The sequence below is a fragment of the Oryzias latipes genome, chromosome 1 (assembly GCF_002234675.1).
Source record: "Oryzias latipes chromosome 1, ASM223467v1".
Taxonomy (NCBI): domain Eukaryota; kingdom Metazoa; phylum Chordata; class Actinopteri; order Beloniformes; family Adrianichthyidae; genus Oryzias; species Oryzias latipes.
The window spans coordinates 13983556-14004838 of NC_019859.2; the positions used below are offsets into that span (position 1 = coordinate 13983556).

A 21283-nucleotide genomic window follows, 5' to 3' on the forward strand; every position below is an offset into this window, starting at 1 on the left:
AATAACCCAAGAATTAAATTGGATTAAAGACATTACCCAAGTGTTTTAAGAGAGTAAATTGACTATTCGTGCTAAGGAGAGAACAAAAATAAAATAAAATAAAAACAATTTTGAAAACTTTTTAAAAAATATATTTTATTAAAGATTTGTTCACCTAAAAATAATTTTAACAACCTATTTAATGATCATATACATCGTCTACTGTAAAGACAATCTTTTTTTTATGCCTTCAGACAAACCCCTGACCTCTGCACCTTGTCAGAAGTGACACAATCAAGCTACCTGTGTGTGCTCTCAGTCACAGGTTTACTTCCTCCCCTGCTTGCGTTTGGTCTGCCTGCCAACCACTCCCTTCTCTCCATCTTGCACCACTCTTTAGTCCCGCCTTTCCGTGGTGGGGACGGCGAGTTTCATGCTCCCTCAGTTCTATTAATTTCCTGGGGACACATTTTGGCCGTACAGTCTCTATTCCCCCACGCAGGGAACCTTATTTTCTTTTATGTTTTTGACTCTCTAAACTCCGTTCATTGTAGTCAGGACTCCACTTTCCCACTTTTCATGACCTGCACGTCTGAAGGTAAGGCCAGTGAACAGGCGGAGTTTTCTTACAGGTGTTGCCATCCACTCAACCCCATTTATACAACAGTTTTCTTTATTTCACGTATTTGTTTTATTTCTTAAAGCGGTCAACTCTGAAATGATACTAGCTCCACTTTTATGCCTGTTTGATAGTATTTTGTGTTTATTTATCTTTTTAAAAATATGGTTCGTTCTTTAAGAAAGGTAGCTGGTGACGGTGCTGCGTTCAGGCTCCGCACGGAATTTTCGTCACCGAAAATGAAATTGAATGGAATTTTTCACAATGTTAAAATGTAATATAATAATGAAATCTTGTAATATTTGTTACTTAGTCATATATTTGATAACCAACATTTGATACAGTTATATTATCAAGTTGTGAACTTTATACACTATGTTCTGCTCATCATTTGTAATGGTATATTAACTACGGTGACTGATGTTATGCTTTCAGAAAAGTAACTATTATCTTTAATGATATTACCTTTTATTATATTACATCGTAACTTGTGAACAGTGAACCAGTAGTTGCGTAATATAAATCAATGACAGCTTTAAAAAAAATAAAAACCCAGAGTGAACTGACTATTATGATTACAAACACCCATTAGTTTACATAAACTGATCGTTTGCATTTATCAGATAGTCGTGCAAAATTAGTTAAACCCAGAGATCGTTTTTTTTTTTATATCCCACATGTATCCTTACCAAATCCGCACACATTAAAAGTTATGAAATAAAAACAAACAAGAAAACTGATGAAATGTCTGCCAACAGTTCAATACAGTTTAACACAAATGAAATAAACAAGGGAATTGTACTTTTCTGACATATGAGGATTTTAACCTGGTCCCATTCATTAGTGTTAAAGGTGGATATGTGAAGCCCTTTTTATTCTTTTTAAAGGGTGTATTGGTTTACGCTGTTATTTAAAGTGATAATTATTAGCACATAGATAGAACCTGTCTGACCTGTTCCTGGGTTTTGGCTTTTGTGATGGACTACAGTCTGTAGTAAATCTACTGGGATACGTGAATAAGCACACCAAAAGGTAAAACGATTGTGGAATGAATTAAATCCCAAGGTTGTAGTTAATCCAACTCTGATAAATGTTTTAATAATAAAGAAAAAAGGGTGGTGTCAGACACCGCCTGTGTCTTCTTTCTGTGAAACGCTTATCATGCTTTTGGAGATAAAGGAATACCAACACACCGTGTTGGTATTGTAAACATCACACCATGCTTTTGCATGAGAACATCAAGCGTTATTGATTCATTTCATGCATTTTTTTTGTTTATTTTTCCACTTCCATTCTGTTTTTGACAAAATCCCAGATGGAGAAGTTGCTGTGACCTCAGCTGCTCTTTTATTCTGAAAGGTTTGATGTTGCAGGTGAAATTATTTGCTCACTCGTCAACACATTTTTTCTATCAGGGCACTGGGTTCTTTTTATTTTCTGGATATACAGCTTCTTGACCGACCATGTGCTGGCATGCTAGATTCCATTATCTGAGTTTAACTTCCGATATGCCGAATTAGGAAAAAAACAAACATTGTTAGAGACGAACTAAATCTCTAGCTTTGAGCGAGATGTTGAACTCGCCTTTGAAGCCAAGGGAGGCATGTATCTGTCAGTTTGTATGTTTTTTTTCTTTGTTTTTAGTCTTTATTTATTTTCTTCCTTGTTTTTGAGAAGTATTTCTAGACAAAAATCAAAATTGTGTTTGAATAAATGTCAGATTTCATTTTACTCCTCTGCATTTTGTGCATTTTGAGAGTATGCTCATTCTGCTAGACTAAAGCAGAAAATGTACCCCACCCCTCATTGGCTTAACACACACTCTTGTGACTAATGCACAATTTTATCTCTATTTTATGTGACTCCATGGTTAAGAGCCAAAGAGAAGTTATTATTTTTTATTTCAAAGTTTGCTTTTTGAGAGTATAAAAAATATATTTTCAAGTGTTTTTGAATTTGAAATATGATAAACCTCAAAAAAAGACCAATATTTTAGATGTTTCTGAAGATCGCCTTCTATAAACTTACAAAATACTTCTTTACGTTTTAGTGTCGATGTGTCACACCTCGTCTGAGTCAGACTTCCTGCTTACATGTTGTCTGCTGAACCCAAAGCAGTATTTTTGTTGTACGAAAACCTGTATTTTTCCGTCCATGCTTATTTTAGGGTAGAATAGTTATTAGCAAATGAACACTTTTTAATTTAAAAAAAACAAAAAGTATTCTTTGAGGTGCTGTACTTTGAGAGACTTGTATCAGAGCTGGGGAGAGATTTACAACTGCATATGAAGGTGTTTGAAATCTGAAGAATCAAAAAGTGTTTATGTCGATATAAGAAAAACTTGTTATACGTGTTAAAGAAATGGTAAAACTTAAGTGCAAAAATTCTGGTTTTAAATAGCATTTTAAACTTTCATTAACTTTTAGTTTAACTTATTTTGGCTTGTCTTGTTCTTCTGGTCTTGTTACACATACCCACATTTAAGAATCATGGTAAATGTTTTGGCTTAGAGAAGTGGGAATCAACCATCCTCAGTCGCTTTATCGTCGATCCTGTCCCTACACTATTTCTCATCCATTTATTTTCTCATTCCAGATTCAGAGAGCTCAGGGTAATCAGACTCCATGGTTGGTAATCTAAGTCATGACGCATCGGAGTGCTCAGTAGACGGGGACAAGTTTCTATAGCAACAGGCAGCAGTCTGGACTTTGAAGTGTTTGTAGTGATATACTCCGGATGGGGCTTAAACAAAATGGTGGCCGCCCCAAGTCTTTTCTGTTGCAAGTCCTAGTTATTTGCAAACATTAAAAGACACTTCATTGTTTGTGTGGTAATAGTTCATAGTCATCTGAAAAAAGAGGAGTCCTGCTATTCAGTGTAGATTCAAGCAAAATGGCTCACTGTAATGAGATATTGCTCTTTTAGTGATAAAACTAGCTGGGGGAATTATCTTGTGGCATTGGCAGAAGGTAATCATTACCTACATCTACCTGCATAAAACGTGTCACAGGTGGAGCATGCCCCTTAACAGGTTCCCAGTGTCTCAAACATTCTTGGAGAAGTCGGTCACTCTTTGTTTTGGCCTTTTGTTAGAGACTTTGAGTTTGTCTAGTTGAACCAAATATGAACCGTGTTCATATTGAATTTTGGCAATAAACTTTTAGAATTACCTATAGAAAAACGTCACAGACGTTGGCATACATAGCACAAATGATGACGTGGTTACATAAGAAAAGGCTCTTTGTGGGTTTTTTTTTGTTGTTGGTGAAAAGATCAACTGGAGGCTAAGAATGACGCTGGTGCGACCCACACCGTGTCAGTGACACAGTTAGAGTGGGGTAGTGACAGGATGTATGAGAGGGTGGACTGAAAAGATGTAAAAAAAAAAAAGGCAGAGTAAACTTTGCACCTGCACAAATACTGACACAGTACCTTGCCTGCCATTGGATACAGTAGAAATAATGGCATGACTCAGACAATATATAGTCTCTTAAATGTTTATTTTCCTTACCAATCATCATTGCAGCTGGATGAACCAAGACTGTTGAAGCAGAGACTTAAGACAAGTTAGGAAATGCACTTTTCATTTAAAGTCAGTCAATTCGATGATGCTTAAAATTAGGGCTGAACATTTATGAACATTTTTAAAAACTGTCTTCTTCCACTTTCGGCTTCTCCCATCAGGGGTCGCCACAGCGAACAAGTCGCATGGTAAATTTGGCAATGTTTTACGCCGGATGCCCTTCCTGACGCAACCTTCTCAAACCGGGCTTTTTATAAATTTAGTAAGGGGCACTTCATATGGAACTATACTATAGAAGTGCCTTTGTGACATTATAGAGCCGGTGTTGAGCTGAAAAAAAGTTGTCAATGGCAAGAATCCAAAACATGATCATGTTTTTAGGCTGTTTTTGTTTAGAGTCCATGTAAAAATGAATCACATGGAGGCAGAATTAGTAAATCTGTCCTTGTTTTCTCAGCAGGTTTGAATTTGACTTTCCAGTTGGTTCAGACTACAGGTGACTGACTGAAACCTCTCTTCTCATGGGGGTATTTTTCAGCAAGAAAACAGAAACAACTCATTTGTGATTGGAAATAAAGCATTTCAGAGACGGCGTAAAAAAGGCAAAAGCAGATTAAAAAGGTTGATTAGAAATCAATTCAGGAAGAAGTGGTTCCACTTCTTAAGAGGTAGGTAGCTGTAAACCTATATTACTTCTTATTTTGGAGGAGCACACTTGTTGCATGGCCTTTGTTGTGGGCTTTTAACTACTTTTTTCTTTTTTTTAACTTGTTCTGTCCAACAGCTGGGCAGACAGATGAGAGCTGAAGGCCTCTTGTGTTGGACATATTTTACTTTAACAACAGGGGTTATTAATCTTCAGACAAACCAGAGGTATGTCTGAATAAACCCCTTTTGTAATTGAGGCCAAACTTTATTCATTTTAATCAAATTTGAGAATCTTTTGTTTTGGACCGGACGGAAAAGGAAAAGAGAGAAGAAGAGAGAGGGATGTTAGAGAGAGGGGGGGATAGGAGGGTGATAATAGGAGGGGGGGGGGGGGGATAAAACCATGAAGCAGCATAAAGCAACAAGTTGCTGGATGTTTATCATTACGGTAAGGTTCATGTGTAATACAAATCTCAAAGGGGCGGGGCCTGTCCACACACACACTCAAATGTCATAAACACACCTGCTAGCTGCAAAAATGTCCGTATGTCAACATGTACACAATACAGATAGTGTTCACACATGCATACTTATGCCTTCAAACCAACTAGTGTGAAATATTTCATTCAATCTTTCACTTCTTTCACTACTTTTTTCAAACTGTTAAAACTGACTTTTTTTAAAATCATAATTCCTGTTGATGTTTCTGTTATCAGGCAGTGTTGTTGGTTGAGACAAAAGGCTCATACAGAAACAAGGCATTGTCCTTTTTTATTATTCCTCAATACAAAACTCTTTTCTGAAAAGAAACACTTTAAGAAATGTTTGAAGCAGTTTATCTGTATTGTGGTGGCATATTCAAGGTTATGTTATAAGACATGAAAAATGTAAATATTACAACTCTAATAGTTAAGATAGCAAAATATATTTTCAGACTTGATCATTACACCAATAGCCCTCATCTGAACTGCCTGGCCTCTTGTATGGTGTTCCATAGTGTCACAAAAATATTTCTTTTTCTTACATATTGTATGTTTCTTACATTTACAATATTTTTTTTTCTCAGTTTATAATCTCAAAGGCTAATTAGATTAAAAAAAATAATAAATTTGTAGCATTATTATGTGTTTTCTGAACTTTATTTTGGTGGCATACAATGTTGTTAATAACCGTCTTTTCCTTTTTTTATCTTTCGCTTTAGCCATGTTGCCACCATCATCTCTGCTGGTTGTCCTCAGCCTCCTCACCTGGACTTCTGGCACATCGTTGGCCGCTAAAGTGATTGTTGTTCCGCCTATAATGTTTGAGTCACATCTCTACATCTTCAAGACACTGGCAACGGCTCTGAGCCAAGAGGGTCACGAGAGCCATTTTCTGGTTTCTGAGGGTCGGGAGGTCCCGCCTTCCAATCACTACCATTTGCAACGGTACCCAGGAATTTTTAATAGCAGCGCTGCTGACAGTTTTCTCCAATCCAAAGTCACCAACATCTTCTCAGGGCGTTTGACATTTCTAGAACTTTTCGACATACTTGATCACTACGCCCAGAACTGTGATGTTGTTGTCGGCAATACTGAATTAATGAATCGTTTGAAGGAAGAGAAGTTTGATCTGCTGCTAGTGGACCCCAACGAAATGTGTGGTTTTGTGATTGCCCATATCCTTGGCGTTCAATATGCTGTGTTTAGCACAGGCCTGTGGTACCCTGCAGAAGTCGGAGCCCCAGCCCCTCTGTCATATGTACCTGAATTTAATTCACTGCTGACAGATCGCATGTCGCTAGTGGAGAGGATCGCCAACACTGCCGTGTACTTGGCGCAACGCTTCGGAGTCCATTATATTATACTGCCCAAGTATGATCAAATCATGTGGAAACATGGAGTAAAGCCTCAAGCGGCCATGGCTGACTTGGTGCAGGGGAGCCGCTTATGGATGCTTTGCACTGACATGGCTTTGGAGTTCCCCAGGCCCACCCTTCCTCATGTGGTCTACATAGGGGGCATCCTGACCAAGCCTCCCAGTCCGCTACCACAGGTCAGTAGAGGGGCATAAGGGTGGGTTAATGTAGTGAATCTAATCCTTTTTGTTGTACTTGTAAATATCAAAAAGAAGCTCATATGATTGCAGCAATCATAACTATGCTTAAAATATTTTAGCTAATATTATTCAGCAATGTAGAATCACTTAGCAATAAAGCTAGGTTGCTTGGTTATTAGGTAAACCCCAGTAATCTATAGATCCACAGTCTAAAATTCAAATTTTGTTGATGCACTTGTTAAATGAATGTTGGTGGTTTATGCTTTGTTATTGAGATGACTAGTAGTCAAAGTAAATTTGCATTTTTTTGGGAAATGGAAGAACTATAAAGCTTAAACATTAAATTAAAAATCCTTTCACAATAACCAGTGACAATAACTCAGTTCTATGGTCAACTGTGTGGTCCACTGAGGTTAAAACCATTCATTAATTCCTCTTCTAAACCCGTTTCTGTCCCTTTCGCGGTTATGGAAGCCTATCCCGGCCAATCGTGCGCGAAGGCAGGGGACACCCTGGACATGTCTGACGCAGGGTCACAATCACACACCCATACACACTCACATTCACACCTGGGGACAATTTAGAGTAACCAATTAATCTATTAAGAATGGTTTTGGACGATGGGATAAGATGGGATCAGAGTCCCCGGAGAAAACCCAGGCCTGCACAGGGAGAACATGCAAACTCCACACAGAAAGGTCCCCCATTGATCTTCTGATTCAGGTCCCCCAGCCGGGACTTGAACCGGGGCCTTCGTTTTGTGAGCGCTAACCACTACGCAACCGTGTTGCCAGGTTAAAACAAGTTAATAACTTAAAGAGAAAAGACATAATGCTGGTACAGTGAAGTAAATTATGTATTTGGTAGTCATTTTGTCAAATTGTTCCACATAAAAAGACGTGAGGTCGGCAATGTTCTTCATAAATACACTTAAAATGTTAGAGAGAATGTAAAAAAAAAAAAAAAAGTCCAGGAAATCACATTGTTTGGTTTTTAAAGGAGTTTGTTTGTATAATGGTGCAGAATATGAGTATTTGTTCAAAAACAAAAGGCCCCGCTCTTCAATGCAGATGGGTCTGGACAAGTGGTGACTTAAACAGAAGAACCTTTGGAGCACTGCAGAATTTGAATCCATGATGACATAGTGTGTTACTAATAGTAACTTTTGTTAGTGTGGTCCCAGCACTCTTCTCTGGTCATTTTTGTTGCTTGGGTCTGTTTCCTCACTGTTCTAATTTGTACCATGCCAGGTGAGGTCTTGCATGGAGCTCCAGGTGTGGAGAAATTCTCAGTGATCTTGAATTTCTTCTATTTTCTAATAATTGCTCTAACAGTTGATCTCTTCTCTCCAAACTTCTTCCTTACCATGTTCAAATCCACCGTCTCGTTGTCCCTGGTGTCCCTCGACAGCTCCTTGGTCTTGGTCATGGTGGAGAGGTTGCAGTCGGATTGTTTAAAAATGTGTGGATAGGTGTCTTTTATACAAATAACGAGTTCTAACAGGTGTCATTGATACAGGTAATAAGTAGAAGAGCTTCCTAAAGAAGAATAACAGTTATGTGACGGACACAAGTCTTGCTTGCTCGTTGGTCCTAAATGCAAACTTTCTGGACCATCGAACATTTTTTTTTTCTTTAAAGAATTATACAAAATGAATTCCTGGGTTCTTTTTTACATTCTGTCTCTCACAGTTAAAGTGCATCTTTAATAAACATTACAGACTTCTCTCTGTGTGTTGCCAGGGGCCTTTGTCAAAATAGATTTTTTCACAATAGAATCAAAATAAAAAGAAAATACAAATCAATTTGGTAAGTCCGTCTTGGCTTTCTTCTTTTTTGCATATCTCCTTATTATCTCGATAGAAAGTCATGTTCTGGATTTTATTCAGATTCAAATGAGTTCTTATTGTTTTTTTAATCACTTGACATCTCTTATCGCATGCAGCTACAAAGCTAGCCTTCATAGGCCATGCTGGGGTGAAGATGGCTCTGGGCTGCATGAGCATAGTACATTTTAAAGCAGATAGCGGAGGGGAAGGCATAAAGGGCAGAGGCGTCAGTGACGGGGGTTTGTTAAGCACTTGAATACTGAGAGCGCGGGTCGTCGGTATCTGCTGCTGGGGGTTTTAGGAATGCCAGTCCAGCCTAAAGCCAGCATTGTGCTGTGTTGTGTGTAGGGAGATATAATGGAAGTTAGGGGGAGAACGAAGTCATTGTTTTTGCCAAATCTCCGGGGACACTGGGACTCCTTTATGCGGCCACTATGGCTGCGTTGTAGCCACAGCCGGGCTGTGCTGCGCGGGACACAGAACCCAGTGTGCCAGCGAGGTTCTTCCGTGCCAGGGCCCGGCGTAGCTGCTGCAGGTGGACCACCAGCCTCTCTGCCTCTGCTAGTCTTGGAGTCCTATAACTCTACCATGGTTTCCTCTTGATTCTGCCCTATAGATGATGTTAATCTAATCAACCTACGTTTTTTTTTAACTACCAAATCTGCTCATTATTTGATTTTATTAATGCATTTTGTGCGTTTATGAACACATTGCCATTCTTTGCAAAACGTTTCAGTAGGTTTTACCTTATATAGTAATCTAAATAACTTTGACATTAGTAAAAAATTTATAGTATTCCTTTTTAAAATAAGAATTATGTTGTTGTTTTAATTTTGGGTTTATTTTAGAATGAAAAAAGGCAAACATCTATTTTAGCCTTAAGCTTTGTGCTTGTTAAACGTTTTTTTTTTTCAATAAGGATACATTTTATGGCTGTAGAGTGCTTCTGTCAAAAATCTAAATCTCTTCAATTCAATTTTATTTGTATAGCCCAAATTCACAACAACAGTTGTCTCGATGGGCTTAATATAGGTAATTGAAAAAGTGAAACATAAAATCAAAACGATCATGAATACGTAGAATTCAATTGGAAAATGTTAAAATGAACTAACTAAACAGACTAAACTAAACTGGACATCCCTGCCCTTAGACCCCCCTTCGTGGTAAGGGAAAACTCCTAAAAGAAAAACGGATTCCGGAAAAAACGAAGAAACTTCAGGGTTGCCCACATGAAGGAGGGATCCTCCACCAGGACAGACAGGCAATTACCAGAACTCATAGAGAAGAATGAAATTATCTAACTCTACAACTACATCTCTAGAAGACATTTTTTTATGTTAAAATTTTATTTGCACGGATGTTTCAATCTTTAACCAATTCAAATATTACAGAATGAAAATCAAAATAACTTTCACGATCTGCAAACTTCAAAATTCATTTAAAGAATCAGACACAGTTCAGAAAATCATCAGTTAAGGCAGTTTATTTTACATACCCTATCACAAATTAAAACATGAGAAAAGATTTATATATGGCAGACTGTTTTTCTGCAACTCAGTTGACTTCATGCCTGGCTATCATTTTTTCTCAAATTTTACAAATACATATTTTTTCTAATCTTAACCTAGGATTATAGCACAGTAAGATAAAATAAAAGCTAAAAGTCGAAATAAAGACATTCCAGAGAGACGTGTGAAGCAGCAGGCTAAAAATTACATTTATTTTACAAACACTAGTTTGACTAAAGAATTTTTTTTTCTAATCCCAGATCTTGTAGAAAATGAAAGCTACTTTACTTTTTGGCTATTTATACTTTTATCCATACATCTAAGTACATCTACATTACATTACATTTACATTACATTACATTACATTACATTACATTACATTACAACTAAATGTGGCAGTGTTTGGATTTTTGGGTGATTTTTATCGTTGATGGCTGATGTTCTTTTTGTTCATAAATTAAATTTTTTTGTAAGATCTTAAAGCCTGTTTACCTCAGACAGTCTTTGGGCTGTACAATCAGCTTACACTTGATACAAATGCTTTTTAAAGTTCTCTTTCATCTTCATCTAAATAGCATCATTTAAAATCAGTAAAGAAAAAAGATTTTTTGAAAACTGAAAATGAAAAAGGCATAATAAAAGACACATTCCTGAGATTCCACTATATGAAGGACAGCATGGGTAATATATATTGTAGTGGATTTGGAATCCATTTTTTACACCCAATATCCAGAAACTCAAAATTTGACATAAAGTTGTCCACAGATTACTGTTTAAATTATTGTTTTTTTTTGTTTTTTTTTTTTTTTGGGGGGGGGGGGTATTTATTTTACTTCAGCAAATTCTTGTCCTCCTGCATACAGTTTACAAGATGCAAGAAAAACAGATAATAATATAAATCATTGATTATCATGCACACATGAAATTACTGATTTTGATATTTGTTAAACAGCATCTCTTAAAAATACTTGTGTTGCAAATAAGCAGTCGTTTTTTTTTCCCCAGGATTTTGAGGCTTGGGTGAGTGAAGCATCCGAGCATGGTGTGGTGATCGTATCCTTTGGAGCTGGAGTGAAGTACCTGTCCCAGGACATCGCTAACAAACTGGCTGGAGCTCTGGGCAGGCTGTCACAGCGTGTCATCTGGAGGTAACACACATACAAACACATATGTTAATATAATGGATGACATTAAGGAATTCTACTGTAAAGGGACAAAAATAGTCTATACTAAAAAAAATGTTATTTTCTTCAGTTTAACAAAAAATGTTCTTAAAGTAAAAGCAACATCAAGATCTTTTTTAAAATCAGACTTCAACTTTTCCGAGATCATTATAAGCAAACTAGCTAAAGCGACTTTGTTTTACTGTGCAACGTTCACAAAGAGTAATTTGGCTTGCTGTGGTGCAGATTGTAGATTGGTAGGTTCAGTTCCTGCTTTTCCTGCCCAAAGTGTCACTGAACGCTGGGCTGAACCCCACATTTGTTATAAGCTGTTACCAGTGTTAAGCAGTGTGTGAATGTGTGTGCATGGGTAAATGGGTCTGTGATTGTAAAGCGTTTTGGCCTTCAAAGAAAGTAGAAAAGCGCTATATATTAAAAAGAAAAGAAGAAAAAGTAAATATATATATATATATATATATTTTTCCCCAGATTTTTGTGAAGTCATTGATGTTGACAGATGCTTGTCCTTATTTTCTAGGCAGCATAACGTGGCCTTAATGGGATTTTATTGGAACAAACCGTTTCAACTTTGAAACACAAACTAATATGTTTGAGCTGCGGTTCGGGGTCTAGGTGTTGATCCAATATTTTCTGTGATCATTAGCCCTGAAAAGCTTATAAATGCTAGAAAAAAAAGACAGTAAATTGAGGAAATCATATGAGGTCTATTTTTAAAAATGTTTCAAAATCCAGCTTCCTCCACAAAGTTAATGTTTTACTCTTACATTGCCCTGTTTCTAAGCCTAGGATTCATTAAGAGCACCAGCACAAGTCTTGGCAGATTTTAATAATTTTAACTTCAATTTAACTTTAACTTTAAAATGTGTAATTTCTATTAAAGAACAAAGAAAAAAGAAAAAGAAAGTGTAAATAAAGCAATTAAGTCTTTTTTTCCAAATGTTAACCAGTATGTTCTCTTTTTTCCAAGGCCTTAGGTTTATTGTAGGACAATAAAACTTAGTTAATGTTTAAATGTGCTACTGTGTGCACAAATTAGGGGTTAGTGTTTTTAAATTTGCTTAAAATAATCATGCATCAAAAGATTTAAGAAACATTTGTGTTGTACAGCATTTGAAAAAAACAATTTCGAAATTTATTGCAGCCTTGATAAGAAATGGAACACTAAAATAACATTATGACATATTTGAAATGGGTTAATAATTATGAAAAAATGAAAAGCCTGGTAATGCTCTGCGTTTTTCATTCAGACTGGATAGAAAGCACCGGGGATTTAAGAAAAAAACATCTTTTGAGTCTTTGGTGCAGCTTGTCAACTTCTTTTGAATGGAAGAGTAAATATCCTCATAAGGAAGGACATGCGTGATCTCAAGAGAAAAGTTAAACAGGGATGTAACCAGAAAGCTATTTTCAATAACGGTTCTGAGGTTTTAAGAGGAGAAAAATAATCATTTTGAAGGTACTTAGGTTTGTGAAGAAAGGCCGGCATTCTGCGGTTCTTAAAAATGAATAAAAGCGGAAGTAGACAGAGGAGAGAAACAGGATCCAACAGAAATTCATTGTACCAGGAGTGAATCAGTAAAAGCCCGCTTTGAGTAGCAGGACAATGAAGCAAGGCTTTGTTGACCGGTGTTGACGGAGTTTGAAGGGGGAAGCAGACAATGATGGGGCTTGCGGTGAGCATGCATATTCATGAGGAGTTAAAACATTTAGCATTCCAATTAACCATTATAGGACTGCGGATCACACAGTTCTAAGAGTCACAAATAATTAATAAATCACTGTGCTCACAGCATATCATCTACACAGCATACATACAGTGTGTGCTTTCCCAGCTCCTCTGCTACCCAGTTAGCAATCCACTTATCACGTCATTGTATAAGTCAGTATTCATTTTGAAATTTGGTATAAGGAAAAAATATTTTATTTGAGCCAGATTCCAGCTCGGACGAGAAAGACATAGACGAACATGGATCGATTTGTCTACTATTGTCTGCCGATTGTATTTTCAAACTACTTTTTTTCCCCTCTGCCCCTTATGCACAACAATTTAAATGAAAACTGTTGAATTTGAATGAAAATTTGTTTTGCATTTCATTCAAAACAATAAAATGAAATGCAATTCAAAGCAATATTGTCTGTCTTCCATCATCAGAAAAAGGCCACAAGAACACATTAAAAACACAAAAAACACAGTTTTCATCTGAGCGGGTGTTTAACACAATTTAGAAAAACAGTCTGACTTGAATTTGAGCGCATGATCCAAGCTTGACATTTCTTTTACTAGGCTCTAAGACCATTGTTTCCCAAGGGTTTGTCAGTCCTTGTCGAATAACCTTGGCTAGTGTTATTAAACCAGTTTCAATCATTTAGATGCTCTGCAAAGTGAATAGTTAAAAAGTGTTGATTAGAGGATTTTCTAAAGCATTAATTCCACTTCTTTAAAGCCAAGCTAACTAGCCACTAGCAAAAAGATGTATTTGACTTATGATGGAAAGTGAAAAACTATATCTTAAAACCATTCACTGCATGAAAGACAGTTTAAATTAGTCCAATGATGAGTATTGTTCTTCTGTTTTTCTTTTTTTTCTAATTGTCTTTTTTTTGGGCCCTAAAACTCTCGTAGTGCATGAATGATGGCATGTCAAAAAAGAAAAAAGGTTAACGTTTTTCTCAATAATTATTTCGATTTCACAGAAAAGTGCATAAAATTAAAAATGGCTCAAATTGGGGCATCGTGTTGTGATCAGATCCTTTGTCACCAACAGATAGGATGTTTTTCCCAGGAAGATATTTTATCCCCATTGCTGTCCTTTTCTTATCTTTCCTTAGATTTTCCGGCGTTCCACCCAATAACCTTGGCAACAACACCAAGCTTGTTGATTGGATGCCCCAGAATGACTTGTTGGGTAAGTGCAGATACAGGATACAGACTTAAATACTTGACTGGAAAAAAAAAAATTCTTGATACAAGATCTGAAAATCCTTAGAAAATTGCATGCTGTTCTTAAGAGCTACATTTATTAAAATTTAGATTGTGATTTTTATGTAGACATATAAAATTAGCATTAATTTTGATTTATTATTTAATTATGAAAAGAGTCGCATATTTCCGCAATCTGGCCAGTTTAAGCACTTAGCAGCTCCCCGGAATCATTGCAGTAGAAGTTTTATTCCTCTCTGGGTCATCAGTAAAACCTGTGAATATAATGCTGAAGAATTGTCACAATGAGGTGTCCTGTGAAACATGATCAGTGGACACACCTCCCAATAATGGAAGAAGGAAAATAAAGCACTTTATTCTCCCGGTCATCCAGGCCACCCTAATACAAGAGCTTTCCTGAGTCACGGGGGATTGAACAGCATCTATGAAGCCATGTACCATGGGGTGCCAGTGGTGGGCGTGCCTCTTTTTGGTGACCACTATGACACCATGACTCGTGTGGCAGCTAAAGGAATGGGCATCATGCTACACTGGAAGTACATGTCAGAGGAAGATCTCTTCATTGCTCTGACTAGCGTCATGAAAGACAACAGGTGAGCTCATTTGTCTTTTACACTTGTCAGTACCAATCCCAATCGTTTACTAATAGAAAAACCCATCTTTGGTTAGTTTGGAACCTACATTTATTTAAAGATGTTTTTTCTGTCCTGTCTCTACGCATCCAGGTATCGTCAGCAAGCTCGTCTCTTATCCAACATTCACAAAGATCAACCGGGCCACCCAGTGTCCAGGGCTGTCTATTGGATTAGCTACATTCTCCGGCACAAAGGAGCAAACCACCTTCGATCCGCTGTGTACGAAGTCTCCCTCTATCAGTATTTTCTGCTGGATGTCGTTTTTACGGTCGCAGTAGCCATGGCGCTCACTGTCTTTGCCCTGCGAGGCTTGGTGCGATTGCTCAGGGGAAAGTCCGTGGACCACGCCAGAGGAGGCGCCATCAGGGATGATAGCAGCATGACCAACGGACACTGTCATAGAGGCAGCATCGCCAACGGGAAGCACAGCAGCAATGGCTCTTTGAAAAACGAGAAGAAGACGGATTAATGCTTTGAATGGTAAAGAGGCGCAAAGCAAAAGTTGACCTAAGGACTCAGCTCTATGTTGTGAAAGCTCAGAGGCAAAGCTATTCTTAGGTCTGTGTCAAGAGGCAACTGCTATTTAGAGCAAACTTTAAGCTGTAGGGCGTGATGAGAGCAAAACATCAGGTGCTCAAAAAAAAAATCTCCAGTGTATGTGTGAGTCTAGGTGAATGTTTATGTGTGAAATGCGACAAGTCTAACCAAAAAAAAGAAAAAAGCAGAATAACAGCTGCAGCTTCAGCAGTTTCAGCATGACACCATAAAGTCTTTAGAGTTGAAATGCCGGAAAGATAAATCGGAGGATGTCATTTTTATTTGAGCATCTTCTCTCCATTAAGCTCCGTCTTGTCTTCCTGCCTCCTTTACTAATGGGACACTGGAAAAGTGATATAAACCTGAGCACCAATGCCTTCAAACCTAGAACAAAATAAAAAAAATGCTTTGGAAACGTTTTTAAGCCGGGAGAGCTGTAAATAGAAGATGAATCTATTTATTATTGTACAAAGGCGTTTTAAGGATGGACCTTTTGTATATTCATTTTAATTTATTTCACACATTAGCGAGGGTAAACATACACTCCCTATTCCGAGCTCACATCTATGCAGCGTTGTTCGGCATGCTTAAGATCGGCCTGTGCTCAGCCACACTATTAACTGTGTTGCTTCTGCAGGTCAGCAGAAAAATACAACAATTCTCCTTTTCACACAGCAGTGCCAAACTGGGATTTTAATTTCTTGTTGTATTTAAATTAGCTTTTGTTCTGGCAAGATCAAAAGCTACGTTTTGGCATATCTTTGTGAAAAGGCGATGGTATTAATAAAAGATGATGAGCAATAATCTGCATGGTAAATACTGTGGATTGTAAAAGCAGAATGGCTAATAATCAGGTGATTCATTAAGTCCCGTTTTCCTAATTTTGCATTCATCCATTCATTACACTACAAAAGATTTGATTGTCGATTGCCATTTTCAATGCTAGAATTCTACCAATGATATACGTAGTTCTTGATTTGCTAGCACACTATGTGATTCCGTTTCTATTCTAACATACGTCGTTCATTTATACTCACTTGGTATTTTAAGATTCAGGTCGCTCCGCTTCATGTCTCTCACCTTTGATTTTTTGTTTGTTTTTGGTTTTCACCGTTGAAGTCCAAGCACAAAACTTTGAAAACCTCTGTGCAATTTATCGTGAGCGAGAGTGATGCGTATCGTCCACGTGACCTTTTTTTATGCAAGTATATGTGAATGCAGTCTGCTTGAACCCGGATCTGTATGTTTGCTTGCTATTATTTCAGCAATCTGATTGGTATTGGTATCATTTTAGAGTGTCTGGGTGAAACTTTTAATGAGATATGTTTCAGTCCGTTGTGATTCGTGTGGGGAAAAAAAACATTTGAGTTCTGATTTTTGCTCATTTAATAAAAAAAAAGCAAAAATATGATTTAAGAGACAAAATTGTCTCTAAAAACCCCACATGTATATTTTTCTTGTCATCATTTGTCGCCATGTTGGTTGAAGTATATTACACTATTTGATCATGACTAACTGAAATTTCTGCATTTGAAATTTGAGGAGTTTTAAACATAAAGCATCTTGTTTAAGGACAAATAGGAAAAATGGGTGGATGTGGAATACCTCATGAGCGCAGTACCTTAAAAGTTGACTTTTTTTGTCTTATCGCTCCTCTCCACATGCATGTTTTCTGCAAGTCATGCGGCACAGGCCAGATAAAAAAGCATTTTAGGGATTGTTTACCACATTAAATAAGTCTATCTTGGACTCACAAACTGCAGATTTATGACAAAATACAGAAGAAATATTATCTCAACCACAAGAACTATATTAGAAATCGTCAAAACGGCTTGTTCCAATTTATTGATCAAGAAAAATAAAACCATTCTTTCTCTGTGAGCTGCTAATACACCTGCACAGCACAACCCCATTCTGCTGAAGACAATTATACTTGAAACTAGGTCATTTTAATCATCAATAACACCGGCTGTTTGGGTGGGGCTCGACGTGCAGGTGCTACACTGGCTATGAACAGGATTTGAAATGGTTGTAAAGATTTCTCCTCTATTCTCATTCAGTATTACCGTCCATACAGACAGAAGGCATCCTTCCGTGTTCTACAATAATGTTTCGGGTGTTTCATTTTGTGATGTTTGTCTCAACTTGAATGCTGTCCTCTTTGGGGGGCTCCTGCTTGATTTCCTTTTTGTCCTCGCCTTGCGTTTCCTCCCGCATCGAGTCCCTCCTGCGTATGTAGTTGCTCTTCTTTGTTACTCACTTTGTTTCATTTTGACCTCATTCTGAATTGACACTAAGACTTTTTCCTGCCATGTGTGTCTGAGTTGTAAATAGAACAGAAACAGAACACTAATTCTAAATAAAATTCCAAATCTTGTTGGCAGAGGTGATTTCATTTTTTTTTTTCGTTATCTTTTATAAATGCAGTTTTTCAGGACAAGAACACATGTTTGCTACACTGGACTTCTTGTTGCAAGTAAAATGCTAGTCTGCAGAAATGTCAAAGTTTGTGATTTCTATGTTTCACTGAACGCCGTTATCGATCTAAGTGTTTTGAATGGCTCTGAAATGAATAATATCGATATACTCTCATTAAAGTGCTGGGTTAAAACTGGGTTAACCGTTCGTAAAGAAAGCGCCCTGAAAGAGCTGGTTATTTAAACAAAACAAAAGAAAAATACACCCAAAACTTAAGTTGTTTATTTTATCTAACCTTTAATTTTTATTTTAAACCCCACTCTGATGAAAATTGTGTTTTTGGTGTTTTTAACATGCTCTTCTTGCATTTTTCAGATCATGGAGGACATGTATTATGAAAAAGCAGCTTAAAATTGTATTTCTGAGTATTTCCTTCTTTATTCAAATTGTTGTGAACCAGGAGCAGACTAAAAAGTGCAGTTTGAAAAAGAGCGTGTTTGTGACGTAGAAAACGCTGGGTGGGCCACAAGATCCCTGCGGCTCCAACCTCTCAGCAACGGAGAGGTTGGGTGGGCTTACCTTGTGCCAACAATCCCACCCACAACTCAGAGGTAAATTCCTAACAAGTACTTCTGCTCTGAAGAATTTATTTGATTTTGGCAAAAACTGACATAATCAGAATTAGGAAACCACTGGAAACGTTTTCAAAATAGATCAGATGGCGAGGGTTTTTTACCAAAAAAAAGTCCCATTGAGATCTCTTATTTATTTATTTATATATATATATATATATATATATATATATATATATATATATATATATATATATATATATATATATATATACATATACATACATATATACATATATATATGTATATATGTATGTATATGTATATATATATATATATATATATATGAAAGCATACAAATAATCACAGATGAAGCAAAATCATTAAGAAAGAAAAGGAAAAAAAAATGGAAGTATTGTAGGGCGTCCCATGCAGAGGTTACAGCCGAACTAAAAGTTTGTTTTCCAAAATTTCTCCTGACCCGGGGAACAAGCAAATGATAAAATTCCCAAAGGGTATAATGACCTCTTGACCTTTGCAGGAGTGAGCTTTAATAAGTAGGGGTGAACCAAAGTCGAAATTTGAAGACCAGTCATCCAGTGAGAACACGTTTGCATTTTTAAGAAGGCTACTCATCTCCGGCATTTCAATGTTTTCAAAGAAACTGGCTTTTGATGTGGAAATCCTGATGATAAGTTACACAATTATCTGTTTTTAAAGGCTTTCAGGTGCGATCAAGACCAACAGAAAACAACATTTGTGGAATAAAGGAAGATGCTGTCAAAATGTTTTGGCCAAACCTGTATTTTATTTCCACTAGAACTCAAGTTACTTTTTCAAATTAAAAACCATTTATTTATTACAAAGAAACTCAGCTTTATGAAATTTTCCACATATATTTCATAGAGTTTCTTTTTTCAATAATTATTTTCCAGGCAGCACTGTTTCCTGATTGGGACAAAGAAACGTCCTAATCTTTTTGGTACTGATGTCAGTTACAGCTGTGCTGGCTACCAGTCTCAGTTTAATAGGAGCAGGATAGGCTTTCTGGCCAGGTTTGTTACCAAGCTGCAAGAGGCTTTTGTGGGTATCAAATGGTTAAATCACCTGGGGTAGACAACTGCACACGCATGTTGGGTAGATAGATAGCGTTATCTAATGCTGGATGCTCGTGATGAGTGAGGCTGGGGTAACTGAACACCCCTGCCTGGTACCCTGCTTCACGCACCGGGGATGTTAATTATTCACTCTGGCTACAGGGGCCTGCAAGCCTCACACACACACACACACACACACCCACGTATGTGCATGACACTTCATTTACATTCCATGAAGTTGTTTTCTTTTGTTGCTTGCTGATGGCCAAATCAGGTGCCGTTCTGTTAACCGAGATGGTTGGAGAGGAGTGAATGGAGGGCTGGACTGCAGATGGGGAATCCGATATCACAGAGCACCCACTGGAAAAAATTCATGCCGCAACTTCATTCATTATTAGCCACACCTCCCTCCATAGACCCTGCAAGTTCCCCGTCATCCAACATCCCTCTGTGCCCTGAAGGAGAGGCAATTAAACACTTTGTGTCGGACTAAGTGGGCTCATCGTACAGAGCGGGACTGTCCTCACCCTTTTGTGTGAGATCTGAGTAACGAAGCTTCCTGTAGTTTGATAGTAGAAAGTCATCCGCTCACTGACATTTATGTGAAAGTGGATATTGGGTTTAACTTGCACAGGAGCACGTGACTCTGGGGAGTGTGTGAGGGATTTGAAATTGTTGAGTTAGCCTGTATAAGAGCAAATGAATGAAAGTTGTGCTTCAGTGTTTATTCATCTCTGTAAGGGCACACTCCAGGAGATCTACCAGCAGCGTGTAATGTTTCTATCAAAGGCTTTGACAGAACTGAGAATACCTGTTGGGCTCTGTACTACCCCAGTGCCAGAGTGACCACATTTGAACAAACAAAATAAGTAATAAACATGTTGACACACTTTGGACTTCATTTGTTTTTGCTTTAATGCTTTGTCCTAAAATCATGTTTGTTTTTCACTATTTATTTCAGTGATGAATACAGTTTATTTCAAACTTTTCTTTCATATTTTTTTTATATTTAAACAGAAAAAGCACTCAACACAGCCTACAGCTCCAAATGTATTTTGGAATGTGCTTATCTACGGTTGAGCAAAGTTCATTGTGTAAACAATGAACTTTGCTCTGAAAGCTGTTGTTTGCTTTTCCACTCTCAAGCCACAAGTTTCTACGATTGCATCATCTGTGGAGCCATTAAATATTTATTTTTTACAACTTTAACTTCTTGTGAATGATTTGGACCTTTCCTTTAGCCTTTTATTAGTTTATAATTTAGGTCTAATATGCAAAGGATAACGTAAAAACACTTAGAAAAGATTATTGTGATTATAGAATGCTGACGTAAAAATCTGATTAACCTTTATGGGGGTAAAAAATAAATTAGTAGGAGAAAAAGTGCATGTTATTCACACCTCCAGTAGAGGGCAGTAGCATTCCACATAAAAACAGCCTCTTGTCATCGTCTCCTTATGTATATGTCTGTCTTTTTAATAAGTAATTTTGTAGCTTTTTGAAAATTTCACTCATATCTTCTGAAACAGTCAACCCAATTTCCAATTCCAAGAATGTTCTGATGCAAACATTTTGCAATCTCGGCATTGATAATTCGGTAGAGGGGGTTAATGTGTCAGGCTGGGTTATCATTCTTGTTCCTTTTTTATTTTTTTCCACTACATCAGCAGCTGTAACTCATGTTAAATCTCCCCTCTGCCCTGTGAAACTCAGAGCTCAAAATGTACATGACAGATGTGGCTGTCAGTGGGAGAGG

The 21283-nt window shown here is 37.3% G+C and overlaps 1 protein-coding gene across 1 annotated transcript; it reads left to right on the plus strand.

The window, feature by feature from the left end:
- The first annotated feature begins 363 nt into the window (after positions 1-363).
- On the plus strand, positions 364-17825 carry ugt8 (UDP glycosyltransferase 8). The gene is made up of 6 exons (XM_023956818.1): positions 364-577; positions 5972-6804; positions 11149-11291; positions 14157-14233; positions 14642-14861; positions 14994-17825. The coding sequence occupies exons 1-6, from the start codon at positions 559-561 to the stop codon at positions 15370-15372; spliced, it is 1671 nt and encodes a 556-aa protein (XP_023812586.1). The 5' UTR covers positions 364-558; the 3' UTR covers positions 15373-17825.
- The last annotated feature ends 3458 nt before the right edge of the window (positions 17826-21283 follow it).

What these genes read in the sequence shown, in the direction of transcription:
- ugt8 (XM_023956818.1), top strand. An exon ending in TCACAGCGTGTCATCTGGAG is followed by an intron (nt 11,292 to 14,156) that starts GTAACACACATA and finishes ATCTTTCCTTAG; the next exon opens with ATTTTCCGGCGTTCCACCCA. An exon ending in GCCCCAGAATGACTTGTTGG is followed by an intron (nt 14,234 to 14,641) that starts GTAAGTGCAGAT and finishes CCGGTCATCCAG; the next exon opens with GCCACCCTAATACAAGAGCT.